Source organism: Marmota monax, unplaced genomic scaffold (genome assembly GCF_021218885.2).
Source record: "Marmota monax isolate L192 unplaced genomic scaffold, Marmota_monax_Labrador192_F-V1.1 WCK01_AAM20220418_F8-fsc00080, whole genome shotgun sequence".
Taxonomy (NCBI): domain Eukaryota; kingdom Metazoa; phylum Chordata; class Mammalia; order Rodentia; family Sciuridae; genus Marmota; species Marmota monax.
Genome location: NW_026694750.1, coordinates 6645140 through 6663826, shown reverse-complemented (window position 1 = coordinate 6663826; position 18687 = coordinate 6645140). Strand labels below are relative to the sequence as shown.

The 18687-nt window shown below is 56.5% G+C and overlaps 1 protein-coding gene across 2 annotated transcripts in view; it reads right to left on the bottom strand.

The window, feature by feature from the left end:
* The window catches only part of Cep104 (centrosomal protein 104), a 31322-nt gene that overhangs the window by 2547 nt on the left and 10088 nt on the right, over window positions 1-18687 (bottom strand). For both annotated transcript variants that reach the window (XM_046424867.2, XM_046424869.2), the window contains exons 8-21: window positions 18486-18644; window positions 17413-17640; window positions 15578-15775; window positions 14900-15067; window positions 14170-14343; window positions 12367-12543; window positions 9599-9805; window positions 8962-9069; window positions 7934-7970; window positions 7678-7735; window positions 7108-7216; window positions 4381-4519; window positions 4089-4156; window positions 522-612 (exon numbers count right to left, since the gene is read on the bottom strand). In XM_046424867.2, coding sequence (XP_046280823.1) covers window positions 522-612; window positions 4089-4156; window positions 4381-4519; window positions 7108-7216; window positions 7678-7735; window positions 7934-7970; window positions 8962-9069; window positions 9599-9805; window positions 12367-12543; window positions 14170-14343; window positions 14900-15067; window positions 15578-15775; window positions 17413-17640; window positions 18486-18644 — 1921 coding nt within the window. The remainder of the gene's footprint in view (window positions 1-521; window positions 613-4088; window positions 4157-4380; window positions 4520-7107; window positions 7217-7677; window positions 7736-7933; window positions 7971-8961; window positions 9070-9598; window positions 9806-12366; window positions 12544-14169; window positions 14344-14899; window positions 15068-15577; window positions 15776-17412; window positions 17641-18485; window positions 18645-18687) is intronic.

Sequence of the window (18687 nt, the reverse complement as noted above, 5' to 3'; positions counted from 1 at the left end):
GGGTGCAGACACATCCGGGGTGGGAACAAGAATAGGGCCTGTTACCTGACCGTCATTCTAAGAACCCAGTCCTCAGCACGCAGCAGGGTGGCTGTGCACCGAGGCCAGCCTCCTGGCTGAGGGCCTGGGCCCTGTCCACCTATCTGTAAGAACTGGAGGGGGCTGACCTCTGCACGAGCGCCTCAGCATGGAGCCAGCACAGACCTGCTGCCGCAGATGCCACCCCCTCCCTACACGGCACGCCTGAGGTAAGCGTGCAGAAGTCTCCAGCATGGGCGGGTGGCTCTGCAGGTCTCTTTGTTCCTAAATCCTTCAGGCAGTCCCACAGGCAGTGCTGAGGAGCAGCATGGCACCCAGGAGTGCTTGGCCTTGTGGATCAGTTCTCTGGGACCTGGGAGAAGCAGCCACAGTGGACGGAGAGGGGCTGTGGCATGATTGACTTGCTCCTCATTAGGGAACCGGAACACAGCCAGGGACACTGATCAAGACGGCCCCAAGGCCCGCATGGGCGTGAACCTCACCTGGGAGCGCAGCCTGGGCCTTGTGCAGGATGTGTGTCTTGCGGAGGTTCCTCGTGCAGCCGGCAGGGCCCATCAGGTGCACCTTCCATGCCTGCAGCGAGAGGAGGCAGTGGCAGGCCCCACCTGACCACCAGGACGACTCACTGCTCCGTCGACACGGAGCTCCAGAGCTGCAGAGGCCCTGTGCCCTGCTTGTGCCCAGTCCCTGGCCACCAGGATGACTCACTACCCCAACAACACTGAGCTCCAGAGCTGCAGAGGCCCTGTGCCCAGCCCCTGTGCGCTACCACAGGGGGAGGCCCTCGTGAGAGTGAGAGTGTGCACATGCGTGTGGTTGGGGGCGAGGCAGAGCACCCCTGGGCCTGCTGGGCTGCACTCTCCTCATCTTCGCTTCTCCTTAAGCACCTCACCTGAGGCCCTAAGGAGTGTGCGCTCACACGGCCTGGCCAGAGGGTGCTCTGGGCTCCCTCAGGGCCATGAGGGGTGCTGCTGGGGTACACAGAGCATGTGCCACACACACAGCCCTGCAGGAGGGCCTGGCTATCCCCAGTCTCTACCCGAGCTCCCTGCAGCACTGTGCTGTGCTCTCCGAGGTGCCCCATGTGCATTTTACGTGTATTTTTGTGGTGTTGAGGATGGAAGCCAGGGTCTTGTGCATGCCAGGAAAGTGGTCTTCCACTGAGCCACACCCCTCACCCCAGACCACCATCTTAAGACACGGCCACTGGTCACGCGACCCTGTCTCAGGGCTGCATTCTGCCTTGCCCCAGCCCACGCCGTCAGACCTTGCCCTGGGCCCTCCAGGCCCACAGACCTTCCTGTGGCTAAAGCGAGGATGCCTCCCAGGCTCACCTGGCTGGTCAGCAGCAAGAGCACATGGCTCATCCCTCCCCTGCTGGCTTGGAGGGAGGGGGCTGCATGCTAAACCTATGGGTAGGGCTACTGGGCCGAGGGGTCCTGGAGCTGGGAGAGGCCCTGGCTGACAGCTGGCAGGAGAACAGGGACACAGTTGGATGACCACAAGGAGATATTCCTGCCAGCTGCTGGAAAGTGGGTGCTTCCCTAGCCAGGTCCGCAGCCCGGCCAACAGTGAGGAGAGGCGGCTCAGGGAAGCCAGGGAGGTCAATCACCTGCTCCTGCCGTGGATCCTGAGGCCATGCCATGAGCACTGGCAGGCAGTATGGGGAGGGCACTACTGGTAGGAGCCGGCAGGAGCTTCTGGCTGCCTTGCAGCCACTGCCAACCACAAGGGCGGCACTGATGCCGGTCAGATGCTGGGGAAAAGGTGGTGAGGAAGGAGGCCACTAGCTGCCTGCTGCAGACAGTAGCCCAGAGGGACTATGGGTACCACAGGAGCAGGTCAGAATGGAGAAGCAGAGGTTCTGGGTTCCAGGCAGGAGAGAGTGCTTCTCCACATGTGTGAGACCCACTCACAGTAAAGACGAGAGAGCACACCAAGGCTAGTCCCAGGAGGGGCAGCAGGGGACAGTACAGCAGCTGCGGCCTTGCTGTGCTCTTCTTGCCACATGGATGATTATAAAGATCTGGGAGACACGAATCCTATATGATCATGGAACTCAGTTTACACATTTACTGTGGGAGGCATGATCAACTGGAGCTAAGCCAAGTGACCTGGGACAGCGGATCCTACTTGTGTCACTTTCAGACTAGGTGTGGAACAGATCGAGTCTCCCTGAACAGCACTGTCTCCCTGGGGGGGGGGGGGGGGCAGGAGGCTGCCCTACATGCAGGGGCAGAAAACAGGGTCCACCTACCATGCCCTAATTGTGTCTCCAGGGTCACTGGAGTGGGGCTCTCAGGATGGACAAAGGACACAGACATAGGCAGCAAGGTGAAGAGGCCGTGGCCAGGAGAGTGAGGAGGAGACTCTCGGGTCACTGAGCAGCCTGGCAACAGGACCCACCCAGCAGCAGTGAGGAGCCTGCATGTGGGAGCCCGCCGGGGCACATGGCACCAGGCAGGAGAAGCACGTGGGCTGCTAGGGCTAGGCCAGAGGCCGGGAGCCCAGTGCAGAGGAGTGGGTTGGCGGAGGTAGGGTCTCCACTGCAGTGTCCCCACATGCCCAGCCCATGCTGCTACCTGGACCTCCTTTTCTGACACCTCCTTCCAGTCCCTCTGGAAAATGCCACTGACTTGGCTATGTTAAGGGACTGAGGTGCTCCTGTGCCTTTCTCATGCAGAATACAACCTCAGGTGGTGACAGAACAGGTGTGCTTCTGCTTAAGGAACATTCTGGCTGTGGATGGAGGGGCAGAATCAGAACACTCTGCTGCCTCCGATGGAAGAGCCCGCCATGGCCACCCCAGCTCTGCACCTGATGAGCACAGGACACAGGAGGACACACTCAGAACATTCAGCCTACAGAGACCCCAGAGGCCACAGGGCCTTTCCTCATCAGAGGCTGGAAGAAGAGAGAGCTGTTGACAGCAAGGTGTGCTCCATGCCCTGGAGGGACACTGGGCACAAGGCCCAGTCAGCAGGTGCTATGTGAAAGCTCTGCACTAAGACACCTGTGGGGGTCTGGGATTGTGGCTCAGCGGTAGAGTGCTCGCCTAGCACAGGCGGGACCCGGGTTCAATCCTCAGCACCACATAAAAAATAAAGGCATTGTGTTGTGCCCATCTACACCTAAAAAAAAAAAAAAAAAAAAGACACCTGTGGGTAAGACCAGGCGCCGTCTGGACCACGATGAGAGGCGGGGAGCCCGTGGGGCAGAGGGGGGACAGGCTAGGGACAGTGCTTGCAGGGCACCTGAGAGCTCTTTTACTCTTTTGTGTACTTTGTGAGCATTTGAAACTTGCAGGTTGGAGAGGAGGGAAGAGCGAGCGCACCAGGCAGGGCGGGTAGGACCCTGGCAGAGTGTGCTTGGGGACAGCATCTTTCCTGCTTTATGTGAGCTTTCTGTGGTTGAGGGACTGCTTGGTTTGAGCCATCTGCTGGGACACGGAGAGTCCAGCATCATGACAGCAAGTGGATGGCAGGAGACAAGAACTGAGAAAGTGGGAGAGGAGAAAAGCGGGTCTCCAGGGCCGGCCTGCCCTGTCCAGCACACAGAGGTAGCACTAGCACACTGCGCAGAGCCTGGGTGCCCCTGTCACCTGAGAAGGGAGACGTGGGAAGAGGTGGTGGGCATGGAAGAGTTGCCCCTCCCCACCAGCCCTCAAGTCACACTGCAGCATGGGCAGGGTGGAGAGGAGCGCTTGGTCTGGGGTAAGAGGTAGGCTGCCTCACCAACTGGACCAAGTCTTCTTCACCAATAAACCCAGGGCCAGTGTTATAGACCCTGCCCAGGGGCCCCAACAGATGAAAGCAATGACCCCAAACCCCCAAACCACGTGATGCTGGAATCCCAACCAGGTGAGACTCTTCAAGTAAACTGTGGATAAAGGTGAGGGCACGAAGTCATGGGAAGAGGCAGGTGAGTGGCACCCTGCTGCGACAGGGTCACCCTGGACACCTCAGCTGTGGCCAGCACCAGCACCGCAGGCAGCGGCTAAGGGTGTGCTCACCTCCATGGTGCTCACTCCCCCGGGGAACGCCCCTCACCTCTTCTCCAGGTGTGAAATTCTCATGGCACAAGGGACACCGGTTGGCCAGCTTCTCTGATTTGGCAGCTGAAATGATTGAAATGGAAAAGACTGGGTGACTTGTGGCAGTTGGAGCAGGGGGCAGGGACTGCCTGCTTGCCTGGCAGACACTAACCACACACAGGTCCCTGCGACACCCTGCTGCAGCTGCCCTGCGCAGGGGACATGTGGTGACCAAGGGCACTCACGGTTGCAGACACCCTGCTGCAGCTGCCCTGCCCAGGGGACACGCGGTGGCCGGGGACACTCACGATTGCACTCCTTCGCCTTTATGTGCCTGGGCAGCTCTTCTTTCCGCACGGCCTCGCTGCAGCGGTGGCATTTGCCAAACCCGTCTTTCTGGTCACATTCTGTCAGCAGGTGCTCTGTCAGGCTGGAGATCTCCACCACCTGGACTCCGAGACACAGGGTGCTGCTAGACGCTGGTCTGTCCTGCCAGGGCCACCTGCAGAGCTGGGGCCCGTAACGCAGGACAGCTTCTCTGTCATTCCCACATGAAGGCAAGCCAGAGAACCTCTGTGGTGTGTGACTCTAGTCATCTGTCACACTTGTCATGTCACCTTGGTACCACTCAAGGTTGTGCCAAGAGGCAGGCACGGGGGCTGCAGTTGAGTATGACCAGCTCCTGGGGCAGAGCAGCCCGCGGCTGAATGTGTGCCCTGGGCTCGAGGCCTGGCTCCCCAGCGTTGCTTTCTCTCTCTTTTTTTTGTGGTCCTGAGGGTGGACCTGGGGTGCTCTGTGTGACCAGCGTCCACCAGGGGCAGCTGTATTCCCAGCTCAGCTCTGAGACAGGGTCTCACTCAGTTGTCTGGGCTGACCTTGAACTTGTGATTCTCCCGCCTCAGCCTTCTGTTCCTGGGTAGTCCCAGTAGTTGGGGTTGCAGGCGTGTGCCACCATAACGGGCAAAGATATTTTTGGGGGAGTGTACTAGAAATTGAACCCAGAACTTGAAGCAAGCCAAGCAGTGCTCTGCCACTGACCTGTGCCCCAGCCCGTCTCCAGCATTTCTAAGGATGTGCCCAGAAGCTGGGTCCTCTCACCCCTGACACCTTTGGCAGGAATGACTTGTGTGCCCTCTAGAACTTAGTGCTAAGGCTCCACTCACTGGGGGGAGGGGGTCAGTCTGTGCTCCCAGGGGAGGGGCAACAGCTCTGAGGGCAACTCTGCCCACGAACCCCTTCCTGTGGGCCTGAGTCTCAGAGCAAAGGACAGATGTCCACTGTCCACTTGGTTCTCTAAGAAAGAAGGCCTGTCACTGTAAAACCTAACTGCAGTAGATGTGCCTAGCCACACCCTCGGCCCTTTTTATATTGTATTTAGAGACAAGGTCTCACTGAGTTGCTGAGAGCCTTGCTAAGTTGCTGAGGCTGGCTTTGAACTCTCAATCCTCCTGCCTCAGCCTTGTAAGCTGCTGAGATTATAGGTGTGCACCACTGTGCCCGCTCTGCTGTGTTTCTCAATTGTAAATGACACGTTGGACCCCAGCCTAAACTTATAATGAGTCGCTGTCTTCATGGTTTTCAGGGTTGGCTGATGATACTGACCGTTTCTGTACTAATTGTTCACAGACAACAAGGCTCCACTGTGTTGTCCACTGCTGTCTTGGCATGACCCCTGCCCTGTGTGTGCCTTGTCCAGTCACATGCCACTGCCACCACGACCTCCAGGCCACCCTGAGGCAGAGAGGCCCAAGCTACAAATGGCTCTTCCAGTAAACCCCAAACAGAATTCCACCCACTAGGGGCCCCTGGAGGCTCCGTGGAGGACCTGCTGCCATGCCCTTGCCGACGCCCTGTCCAGCTTGAAGGCGCCAGAGCAGCCATCACCCAAGTTCCCTGATGGCAAGTCAGAGTGACCTCTTCAGAAGGGGACTGAGTGCAGCAATGTGGTGGGCAGGCAGGGAGGGGACCACCACTGCAGCCACTCCCTGGACAGAGCCTCCGATAGGCCAGCAGCGCGTGACCAAGCACAGGACAGCAGCCCGCCTGGAGGGGAGTGATCATGAGTGTCTCATGTGGAGGCAGCAGCTCCCCTCCTAGAAGTCATCACCTCCAGCAACACCATGTAGACCCTAGGCAGCGGCAGTTCGGCCACCACCAGCCTGGGACCCTCTCTGGGGGAGCGCCACTCCTTTCTCTTTCAAAAATAGTTACTTTACTCTCAGGGGAAAAAAAAGGAGAGCCGCTGTGGAAGAGAAGACATTGGAAACTTAGAGCAGGGTTCCTTAAAGGGGACAGAGGATGAGCCACAGACTGGTGAGGGGAGCCCTGCAGGCAGATGGCGGAGACCGGGCGCAGGTGCTTGGTTCCTCCACACAGCAAGGCTCAGGCTCACACGTGTGGACGGCCACAAGCCAGGAACAGACTGGCTGCTCAGGACAGGAGACCACAGGCCCTTCACAGAAGAGGACGCTGAGGGCCAAGGACCCAGTGGCACTGCGCTTCACACCGCAGGGCACGGGCACTGGCACCGGAGGCCTCCAGGTGCGCATGCAGGTGCCCCCTCTCAGGTAGCCTCTGTCTCTGGGGGCCACCAGCTGACATGGCCACTCTGCAATACTGCGTGGACCTGCTTGGCAGCTGAGCGCCCATGGCCCAGCAATCCCCGCAAGGCACATGTGCACTCAGATGCCACAGCAGAGGCTTCACAGGAGCTCCGGCTGCCTGCAGCTGGGCCACAGCTGGGTGCTCAACACCTGCCACGCACTCGAGCCTGGGCGCAGCAGAGCGGGCGTCCATCCACCTGGCACGCAGGGCAGCACGCTGCAGGGTCCCACTCACACAAAGCCCCCAAGCCACCACCAGTGGCAGGGTGGGGACCCGAGGGGCCCCCTCTCTGCAGGCCAGGGCTGCACAGGCCGCCACTGCTCTTCTCAGGACTCCCCCTGAAACTACCAAGACCCGGGACAACTCCGTGATGTGGCCTCTCAAAACCTGGCATGCATGTCAGCGCAGGGCCGCCGGGGCCAGCGCCTCACCTGTCTGCAGTGGTCGCATCTGGTCAGCATGAGGCAGTGCTTCCAGTAGTGGAGGTCCAGGCCCTCTTCTGTGAAGGACTCGCTCCTCTCCCCACAGAAAATGCAGAGGCTGAGTGAACAGAAGCAGGTGGAGGCCAGGTCCTCGCCCGGGAGAAGCTCCGGACCCCTCCACCCGACGGCCTGGGCTTCCTCAGGCAGTCCTTCCACCCCTGACCTGCCACGGTCAGGGGTGAGCTCAGGCCCCTCAGTCGGAGGAGTGCTGGGGTCACTGACACACAGGAAGGGACTTCCCTATGTCTCCTGCACATCGGTCCTGGTCACTGAGTGGTGAAGAGCACTTCACAGCCACAGGACTTCTGACAAACAGGGTGACTTCTGTGGGCCAAGAAGGGACGGTGGTCTTGCTGGGCTCAGCTGAAGCTCATCAGCTTAGGGCAATTTTCCAGGCTTTAAAAATCATGGGAGAGAGCCCATAATCGACTGGCCCAAGTGAGCCAGGGAGGAGGTGTCTGTACTCAGTGCTCCTGATGGGTCCCCGTGGCCCCACAGGCAGGCCAGGGCAGTACTCACTTGTCCAGGTAGTGGTTATCTGGAATTTCCGGATCCTCAGGTGGGACTGCTTTCCTTCCTTGAAGGTTAAGAGAGAACGTGAGCCAGTTCTGTGGAGAAGTACCTGCAGCTCAGGGACAGTCCCCGGGAAATGACTTTCTAAAAAGGCAGAGCTGCTCCACACACAGCCGAGGGTGTGCGACATGCTGCTGGCCCTCCCTGGCACTGCTGCGGGCCCTCGGGGTCTCTAGGTGGCCTCTGGGTTGCAAATACCTACCCTGATTCTTGGGCCTCACGGTATCGATGTCCTTCTCCTAGGACACAAAACAGAAGCATCAGGGACAAGTGCTGAGGTCACTGTGGGCCACAGTCCACCTGGGCTGGTGCCCACAAAGGGACACAGACACGGCCCTGTGCTGGCTCTGGCCCTGAACAGCCCCGTGAGTCGGCCACATCTGTCTCCTCACTTGTAAACACAGGTGTGAGTCCACATGCCTGGGGGCAACCCGAGGAGCGGACACACACGTCCAGCACAGTGGCAAAGGAAGCTCCTCCTGCCCCCTTCGCCCAGCTCAGCAAGTGCTCTGTGGCCCCCGCTCCTCTGCAGGGTGTTTCCCTTCCCCACTGGTGACCATGCCTTCTCCCCTTTCACAACTGTGCCAGACCCACCCTCTTTGCTGCGCCCGGTGCTCAGGGCGGCAGGCGGCTGCAGGCAAGCGCCCTGCACACACTGGTGACTAGCTTTCACCCACAGGAGACCTCCCGACTCGCTGACGTTCTCTTTCTACGGGAAACTTTCCTTCAACTTCAGGAACTGAATCACAACTAATTTCAATTCCAGAAGCAGGGCAGCCTGGAAGGAGCACGTTTGTATCTGACCAAACCGAATCCAGGCCTCCCACTCAGGACGCCGTTCGACTGGATGGTGACCCCAAACCTTGCTCAGCAATCTTCAGATTCGGGTGCATGTTTTCACTCTGCCTCTGGAGGAGGCAGGGAGCTCTCTCGCCTCCCATTTCCCTCACCTGTCTCTTCCCTCCATAATCCTGGCAGCAGAGCAGAATATTCAACCAAATACTCCACGTCTAATTCCATCTACTACCCAGCAGACTTTTAAAAAAAAATCAACCCCCAAACCAATTCAGGAACATGAGAGAACAGCGACTGTCACCTGCATGACTAACTCCCACGCCAGCCAAGCCCCGCGCTGCCCCCATCACCTGCACAACCCACGGTCAGTCAAGCACCCGTTGGTACCCAGGGAATTCCAACTGAAAAAATCTGGCAGACGGGCCAGCTGCCCACCTGGACGTGGGCCTGCGTCTCCTGCAGCGCGGCCAACTGCCCCTGCAGAACTTTGATCTCTTCCTTCTTCTGTTTTTCTGCTTCTTCTGTGGCTGCTTTTTTCTGTGCCTGGTTAAAAAAAAAAAAAAAATTTTTTTTTCTCCTTTAGAGTAGCTTTTTGGGGCAGTCTCAGACATTGGCAGACAGAAGCACACGAGGTACGTTTTACACACCACAGCAGTCACTGACACTAACATGACCACAGTTAAAGTCTCAGGTCCATTGGGTACCCGGCTACTGACAAACTGCCAATGACCACTCTTCACGTGAGCTTCCCGTGCAGGAGTAGAGGGGTCAGGCCCCGAGTTGGGGAACACAGCCTTCGCCAGGCCCCTGTGCTTCCTGCACACAGGGCTCCTTATGTGGGTTATTTACTCATGTTCTAAGCAACTTTATTTTTAAAAATACATTCTTTTTTTTTTAAAACATTTGTTTTTTAGTTGCATGTGGACACGATACCTTTATTCTATTTTTGTGTGGTGCTGAGGATGGAACCCAGGGCCTCACATGCACTAGGTGAGCGCTCTGCCACTGAGCCACACCCAGCCCCTCTAAGCAACTCGAGACCTGCTGCGACCACCCAGGAGGGCCGGCTCACCTTCACTTCAGCATCCGTGGGCCTGCCGTCTATTTTAGCAAATCCCTCAAAAATAGTTTTATAGAGGATGTTCCTGCGCGTGCTGCTGTCATCCGGAGGAAGGTACTCCAGAGTGAGAGCCTGGTGCTGCCTGTACATGTCCAGAATGATTCTGACCGCTGTTTCTCGGACCTCATACACTCTGTGCTCCAGGGCGCTCACTGCAAACTGGAAACAAAGTCGGAAGGCTTCTCGTTACTGGTTCTCACAAAGTTGATTTGTTCCAGCATAAAAAACAATACAGGTTTGTTATAAAAATGTGAAAAATTTTTATTTTTGTTTTTTATTGTTGTTATAACAGTTTGAAAAATAAAGAAAAAACAGACACAACCACAAATATCAAGATGCAGAGACCCCTCCTGATAGTTGATCTTGCAGATACAGTTGAACCCATGATTGATCCGTATGCTTTTCCCAATTGAATGAGTTAACGGGCATCTTTAGGTTATATCCTTCCATAAACAACTCCTTCTGCTTCTTCTCCTTTTTTTTTTTTTGATGGCACCCAGGGCCCTCTATCATTGAGCTATGTCCCCAGCCCTTCTGTTTTGAGACAGGACCTTGCTGAGTTGCCCAGGCTGGCCTTGAACTTGCCGTCCTCCTGCCTGCCTCCGCCTCCCACGTAGCTGGGACTACACATGGAGACCTCTGTGCCCAGCACCATAGCCTCATAGTAAGTATTATAAAATATTCCAAATATGTGTAAGAGGAAAGAAAACCTCATGGCTTCCCCATCTGAATTTAACAAATGCTTTAATTCCGCTGCCTATTTTGGACCTTTCTGTTTTTAAGAAGTGCAATGCTGTGGCTGCTGTGCAGTCCCTCTGGGTGTCTCCCAGACCCACGGGCTTCTCCTTGGAGGCCCTGCTCTCCTGAACTTGTGTGTGTGCTGCCCAGGCGCACAGGCTGAATGTGACCTGTGTCCCTGGGTCTTTTGCTGCAATGTCATAAATAGCACACGTGGGTGAGGTTGTGGGTCAGAGGTAGAACACTTGCCTGGCATGTGTGAGGCACTGGGTTTGATTCTCAGCATCACAAATAAATAAATAAATAATAAGGTCCATCAACAACGAAGAATAAATACATAAACAAACAGCACACACGCTGATTCCAAACCCCTCCTTTCCCCACTCGACACCATTTGCCAGGTCTGTGCACCCCCCTCAGCTGTTTCTTCTACTCCTTCCGACCCCTCTGTCCTCTGGTGGGGCACCAGTGACATTCCGATGCCTCTTTGATACCTCTGTGGTGGGCACCAGTGACACTGCGGCGCCTCTGTGGTGTGTGAGTGAACACACTAGACCACCCTTCCCCTGTCCCAGGCAGTGGTCCCTGGTGCCTGGGCCTCTGGTCGCTGGCCTTCCTCACTTCCACGGGCTCGGCTTAAGGCACACGCTGCTGAGCTCCACCCCAGATCTCGTCATCACTGTCACCCCACTCAAGAAGGACTGGTCTAAGGGCACTGAGCTCTGGTCACCACCTGCTGCTGTGCTCGCCGTCCTCCCGTCCTCGGCCCTGACTACAGCTGGCAGCGTACAGTCCCCCGTGCAGTCCCTCCTGCATCCACAGACATGCACGCAGCCCAGTCCTCCTTCCTTTGCAATACCAGGTGGCGCCGACTGTGACAGCAGGTGCCACGATCACACTGCTGGTTCAGACTTGAGGCCACACGTCAGGGGTGCCCCAGGTGCTGTGCTGTCCACAGGACCACGGCAGTTCCCCCGACAGGCTACTCAGACCTCCACGTGATCTGAACCTCCCTGAGCTCCAAGGGGCAAGGTGTGGTCTGCTCCTGGGGTTGGCCCCTCTGTGCACAGCCTGATGCCTGTCCACTCCCAGGCTCCACCCTGTCGCGGGCCCACTTCATCTCCTATTTAACCTCTCCTCTCGGTTTCCCCCACCTGGACCACGGCACAACACCAGGCCAGCTGGCTTTGCCCTGTGCACAGCTTCACCACGCTCTTCTCCGGGGTTGGCCATCTCAGTGGAAACTCTCCACAGATGCGCTCTGGTCACTTTCTTCTACTTGGTGGCAATGGAGGTGGCATCATTCTTGAAGGACACTGAGTCCTTGAGTGACTGTATGGAGCAGAGCTCCTCTGTCCTTGCAAACTGCATCAGCTTGCTCTGGGCTGTTGGACTGTGGGCGTCTGCGCTGCGCAGAGCTCCCTCCAGCCAGGCTGAAGCCGACCTGCAGTAGGGTGCTGCTGTGGGAGGAGAGGGGGGCGACACACCTTGCAGGGCAAAATGGCTGCTTACTGACTGCGACTCAAGGCAGATGCAGGCCTGCTGAGCTGGCAGCACAGGGAGAAAAGGATGGGAGTAATTAGAGCACTGGTGTGTGGGGGCTACTACCAGCGGCCTCTGACAAGGCAAGAGAAAGAGCTGAGCTCAGCACAGGACGGCCAGCTTGAGCAAAAAGGGCCCACAGGAGGCCTGGGCTGCTGGAGCGTGTCGTCCTCTGCAGTGTTCACAGGAGGTCTCAGTGTGGAAAGGAGCCCACAGGCCCGGGTAGAGGCAAAGACCAGTGTCCATCGACCTTTCAGACTGCTTCCCACCATGAACCAGCATCGCCCACACCACACACCAGGAATGGGGGGATCAGTGCATGCAGGCGGAGTGCCCTCATGCGCTGGCATGAAGTCAGGCTCGCACTCGCTCGTCGAACACTGATGGGACTCTCCACGCTCAGGGTCACAGTGGCTAGCACACGGCATGAGGTGACTCACCTTCATCACACTGTCCACCGTGAAGCCCGTGCTCCCGGTGCCCAGGTCCCTCAGCAGCCGGGCCAGGAGGTCCATCTGACTCATGGCCAGATGAGCCGAACAGTTGACTTTTAAAGGCTGCACCAAGTAGGATGGGATGATCTGGAGAGGCTTCACCTCCTCAAACAAGGCCATTTCCTGTGGAGAGCAACAGGAAAGCACGAGGGATGATTCAGCACCACCTGGCAAGACTTCCCACTAAACTTGGAAGGAACAGAGAGGACAAGAGGTTGCAGAATCGTCATGGGCGTGCAAGCTCACACTTGTGTGAGAGGCATAACAGGGAAGAACACACCGCCCAGAGGCTGGTGAGCGCCTGTAGGAATAGCCCAGAGCGTGAAGGTTTCGGTTCTTGGTGCTCCTCAACCAAGAAAAGGTTCTCTGATTTCTAAAATCCTAAAAATAACTACAGTCTTGTAGCTGAGGCCATTATTTTAGTATTTCATGTCAACCAAGAGAGTAACAATGTACAATTCTCTTGTTAATATGATTAAAATGAAAAAACGAGCAGGATTACATATTTATTAAGTGTCTAAGCAAACAGGTTTTTCTATGGCCAGAATGTCTGTGATTTAATTAGCCAGCAACAGAGGAATGGGTAATGAAGTGCCGAAGCAGGTGAGCTGGGAGAGCAGATCTGTTTTGTTAAGTCTCAGGTCCTGTCACCTAGAATCCCCTCTCCTCTTGGCAGCATGATTCCTGTGCACTTGGGCCCCGGATGGCTGCACAAGTAGGAAAAATAGAATAAGTGCTTTCTTCACCAAGTGTGGACAGCAAACTCCTCAAACAGCACATAGATGCCACAGAGGTGAGGAGGTCCCCAGTTGCAGGGGCCTGTGGATGGGCAGTTGCACCCAACACCCACGGCAGGGCATCCTGGCAGGCTCGGCAGCCACACCTGCAATCCCAGAGACTCAGGAGGCTGAGGAAGCCTGGGGTTGGGCGACAGACTGCCTCAAAGTAAAAACGTATGAATAAAAAAGGCTGAGGGCTGGGGACAGAGCTCAGCTGGTAGAGTGCTTGGCTCGCATGCACAAGGTCCCGGGTTCAGTCCCAGCACCACACACATAGAGGACCACCTCAAGTGGAAGGATTCCAGCACCACTCGCCTGCTCACGTCAACACAGCTTACAACAACTGAATGAGGGACAGCGCAGCAGCACACTGGGCTGTCCCAGCTGTGCGGAGGTGGGGGCAGGAGGATTTGAGCCTGGGCTGCACAGCCAGACCCTGTCTCTTAAGGAAAAAAAAACAAAACAAACAAACAAAAAAAATGCAAAAGCAAAAAACAAACAAAAAACCCCCAAAACAAACAAACCAAAAAACTCACAATAAACAAGTGGAAAAAAAACCTGAAGCAATAAGATGTTCTCATTTTGACCTTTTTTTTTTTTTAATATTATTATTAGTTGTTCAAAACATTACAAAGCTCTTGACTTGACCTATTTTTTTGAAAGATGAAAACCTCTCCAAATTCTGAGCTGTGTTAACAAGGCGGGCCTTTTGCCACTGTCATATGACTCATTTTTACTTTCTAATCAATAATATGGTACTTATTTTTCCTCATTTTCTCTGAAAATCTGAACTTCTTAAATGAAGCTAGTTGTGGCGCTCTTCAGGTTTTAAAGAAAGGGAGAAAGTGCTGGACTCCTTCCACCGAGAGGCAGCGCCTCAGTCTTCCTCAGGACCTGGCCCAGAGGAGGGACGTTTGACGCGGTGGGGTGTTCATGACCACGATGTCAGGTTTTATGGTAAAGTTCAGACCTGAATAAAATTTGAAGCCATGATGCGCAGGCGGGTGGAGGAATCTCCGGTCCTGGCAAGCAAGGCAGGAATGGTCCTCTCCACACAGTGGGTGGTCTCAAGCTTGCTCAGCTGATGTTTGGGAATATACTGTGTAATCATCATTTTCAGTAATTTCAAAGAAGCCTGAAAGACCTAGGAAATGGGATAAAAACAGTTGAGCTCTTCTAACTGGATTTTCCAAGAGAAAACACACACTTCACTATTAGTACTAGATTTATATGGGTCATGCCGAGACCCACGCGCTGTCTGAAGTGCTGAAAACGGAAACCAACAACTGCTCTCTGAAGACCCCACCCTGCTCCCGTCTCACTGTGCCAGGGAGCACTCGCCAACATCCTGGCCCAGAGGGCCAGCTCGTCTACAGCTGCAGCCAGGGTGACACTGTGGCACTTGTTCTTCAGGCCACGTGGAGTTGGGAAAACACAATTCCAGGCTCCTCAGGTCTCGTGTTTGCTGGCAGTGGCAATCAGGCCTCTGCACACACTGCTGGGGACTGTGGCAGAGCTGGCACTGCACCAGGCAGAGGGGTGAGGAAGCAGAGGCAGTGGTCTCAGACCTCACCTGCCCTGCATCTTCCCAGACAGCCTTCACTCCAGTCACCTACGACAAAGGACAGGCTGCCCCTCAGCTGCTCTGCTCCACTGTGGAGTGGCATGTCACCTGTGGCCAGCACGCTGAGGGGACTCACCGAGGTCACAATGTCCTTCATGGCTCTTCTGACAAGAAAGACAGATGCTCTCAGCATGCTCTTCACGTCTTCCTTCAGGGTTCCAACAGGCACCTCCATCAGCCTCTTGCACAGACCAAGCAGCGCATCCTCTCGGCAGGACCAGGTCTTGGAATAGGCACCGGCAACCTGCCAGGCACAGAGCCTGCTTGGTCCTGCTTCAGGGGGCAGGTTCCATCCACCCACCTGCCCTCCAGGTCTCCACAACGCAGCAGCACGTGTCTGCTTTTAATACTCTGGACCTTTTCTAGTAGCGGGTCCCTGGTAGAGTGTGTGTGTTTAGGGAACAGCTCCTTGGATGGGAAGGCTGTGCTAACACACCAACTCCACCAAGAGGGCCCTCTGGAGTGGGCCAGGGACAGGCAAGGAGAGGCTCTAGGCTCTTCCCTGCCATCACTGTCACTGCAATTAGCTGCTGCTCCTAGGAGGGATGCACCCTGCAAGCTCTGAGAACACCAGGAGGAAACACACCTTCGGTGAACATGCTTTCATAACACCCGAACCCAGCCGTGCTCCGCAGCCCTTGAGAGTGAGTGAAGGGCAGGCTTCCTGGCGGCAGCGGCAGCACCACCAATGACCCCCCCTCCACTGTGAGTGTGCCTGTGCACACACACGTGTGTGGCGGTTTCTCCTTTTTACCAGGGTTTCTCCTAACACTTCCACCGCGGAGCTGGCTTCCCTCAGGGCCTTTTCGCTCAGGGGCTCGGGCTCCCCGGCCACACCTCCTCTTCGCACAGTGCCCAGGTCGGCCTCGCCTACGTCGGGTTCTGTCAACACTTCTGCTTGCTGTTTGCGGGGGGCTGGGAGGGGCCGCTCGTCATAGGGTAGGGTGTCCACCTGCAGGAGAGAGGACAGCACCCCAAGTGACACTCCCCATGGCCTCCTGCTCTCCTGGGAGAGCGAGTGTCAGAAAGGTATTCTTTTGCTCACTTTCAGCATCATCAGATCGGAGCAGCAGTAAACAGGAAGTAACTGGCACAGTTCGAAGAGGTCTTCTAGTCCTTTCTAAATTTACCATAAAATAGCAATGCAGACTTGGCCTCAGTTACTACTGACCAGTAGCAATTTCAGTTCAACAAAGATTACGAAAGCCAAGAAAGGTACTGCATTTTTTTTCCTGACAAGACCACTGGTCTTTTTTTAGTTTACTGCTGAAAAGTCAGCTCCAGCCTGCCTATTAACCCGCTCACCATCCAGCGGCCTTGGATTGACCCAGACAGCCAAGGTCAGAGACTCTACACAGGCTTGCTCTGCTTGCCTAGGACCCCGGCTAGGCAGCTGCCTATCTCACTCTCCCACTGCTCCAGCAAATATTCAGGGGCGCCTAATTTGTACCAGGCACTCATCTTGGAACACACAGTAACGAACAAGATGGACCTTCTGCCCTGCTTGCAGTCCCATAAGGAGACAGGCCCATGACCAAATGAGAAAGAACGTAGCAGAGTTTTGGGTAACGAAGGGAGACGAGTAGAGGGAGAAAGAGGTGTGTGTGCTGACACTGCAGTGGGTGGGGCTGCCGGTCCACTCCTGGCGCTCACAAAGATGGTGAGTGAGAGTGCGCCAGTGGGCGAGTTTCTCATGCCCTCAAATCTAGTCATGAGACACTGAGGCAATAGAACCGGGAAGAGCACTGTGTATATTAAACTGAAGTAGTCAGCAGAACATAAGGTCAAGCCCCAGGGACGTGGCGCGTGGCCTCTGCAGCAGGCACTCTCTGGGGCAGAGGCGGTGTCTTCCTTTCTGTCCCCTCACAGTGCCGGGAGGCCCTGATGGCCCATTCCACACACCCCTAGTCTGGCCCTGGCTGCTGCTTCAAGGCTGGTGCGGGAGACTGTGGATGATCTAACCAGGTAGACACAAGGGTGCTGCTAGAATAGGACACTCCCTCCCCCTCAGGTGGCACAGGGCACCTGGTGACCGCAGCCCTGGGGTGATGTGGGAAACAGACTCGACATAGTTCAGCAATGAATCAAACCGACTGAGGCCCACAGGATCTCCTAAGCTGCTAGCTACGCCCAGTAAGAATCAGGTGTCCGGTCACTCACAGCACAGGAAGTTCTATCAGGCATGGTGGCCAGGCACGAGTTTTATCACATGCTAGGTGGCTTGCTGGTGTGCTAGGCATTTTTTGGAATTTTTTTTTACTCTTTGGTCGATGCTTTAAGAAAGTGTTTTTGTCTTTATACAGAAAGCAGTGGCTCAGAGGCGGAAGGACGTGTGAGAACACAGGTAAGGGACAGGACAGGAGGGGGCTGCAGGCTGACTGCGGACGGTGCCTCCCAAGGGTGTGGCTCCTTGGCTCCTGCTACTGTGGCGCTCTGGCCTTAGCCCTTGTGTCCGTGGCAGAACTTTGGGAGGGGCTTGGCCATGTGCGGCGTGCCTGCCTCTCCTGCACTGGACCACGCCTGACACAGCGTGGTGGTTAGTAAAACACCTGTGGCATAAACAGTACCAAAGTAAACAGAGCTACCCACGTTGCTCCTTGGAGGCGGGCCCCCGGCAGGCAGCAGCTGTTCTACTGCAGTGTGCCGCGGAGGAGGAGCCAGGGGGCTCGAGGAAGGCTTCTCCTGAAGAAGCTGGTGGGCAAGCTGGCTTTCGGGGGCCACCTCTTCTGGCTGTGGCAGTGAGGGGGCTGGCTTTCGGTGGTGAGGACTGCTGAAATGATCCAGGGGCTGGAGGGGCAAGTCCAGGGGCCTCCGCATCTGGGGGAAAGGAAGGGACATTGCATCTCAAATGCCATGGAGCTACCATCTTGTCCCCAGGTGAGTGACTGGAGGAAGGCTGTGCTGGGAGAGGGTCCTCAGCATGGCACATCTCAAAGGAAAGCTTCCTACTCGGGCCCAAGTCGCGAGGCTTCCCTGCCGTGCTCTCCTCAGGTGCTGGACACAGAGCCACCGTGTACACCCAAGTCCCGCTGTGAACGGGTTTGTTCACTTGTGGAGAAGCCGACCATGGCAGGAGGCACTGGTTGAGCCTGAGCAGGCCTGTGCTCAGAACCAGGCACTACTATTCCCTGAGGGTCAGGGGACCCTGCACAACCGTAAAGGGCATAACCAACCTGCAGTCACCTCACCTGGGCATGGTGCCCAGGGCCACAGACTGGGCATCTCACTGTGCTCTCCACTTCACCCTGCTGGGACGTGGAGGCAATGCTGGCCAGCATCAGTCTGAGGTCAGCGGCCAGAAGGGAGGGCCCAGGTGAGACCCAGGCAGCCTGTGCTCTCCACTGTCCTGTGGCTCTCAGGGCCTGTTTCCTCACCTGCTGTACGGGTGCCTACCTGCCTGTCTGAGCTGTGCCAGAGGCAGGGCACCACCCACCGGGGCCACAGGTGCACTCGGAACCTTCTCCTTCTCTCGGGCGGGGCAGGCGGGAAAGCCACCACGCCTTGCACGTGAGCAGAGGGGGCTGGGTGAGGGGCTTGCTGGAGAGGGCAGTGCCCATCCCTCCACCCCCCGCTGGCTCCCGCCTCCTCTGGGTGACTCCTTGAGGGTCCTGTCACTACCCAGAGCCTGTCGCCCTGCCCAGTCGGTGCCCCGCCCTGCTGACCTCCAGCTCGCCGTGCAGGAGGCCGTGCAGCTCCAGCTGCTCGTACACCTGTGCGCGGTAGCAGGCCATCTGCTGCTTCTTCTCCTTGGCTAGGTCATAGTCCTCCTTCTCCACCGCACAGCGCTTCTCCACCTCGTATCGCCCCAGACGCTCGCCCACCTGCAGCACAGGGTGTCTGCTGCTTCAAACCACGTCTGCAAAG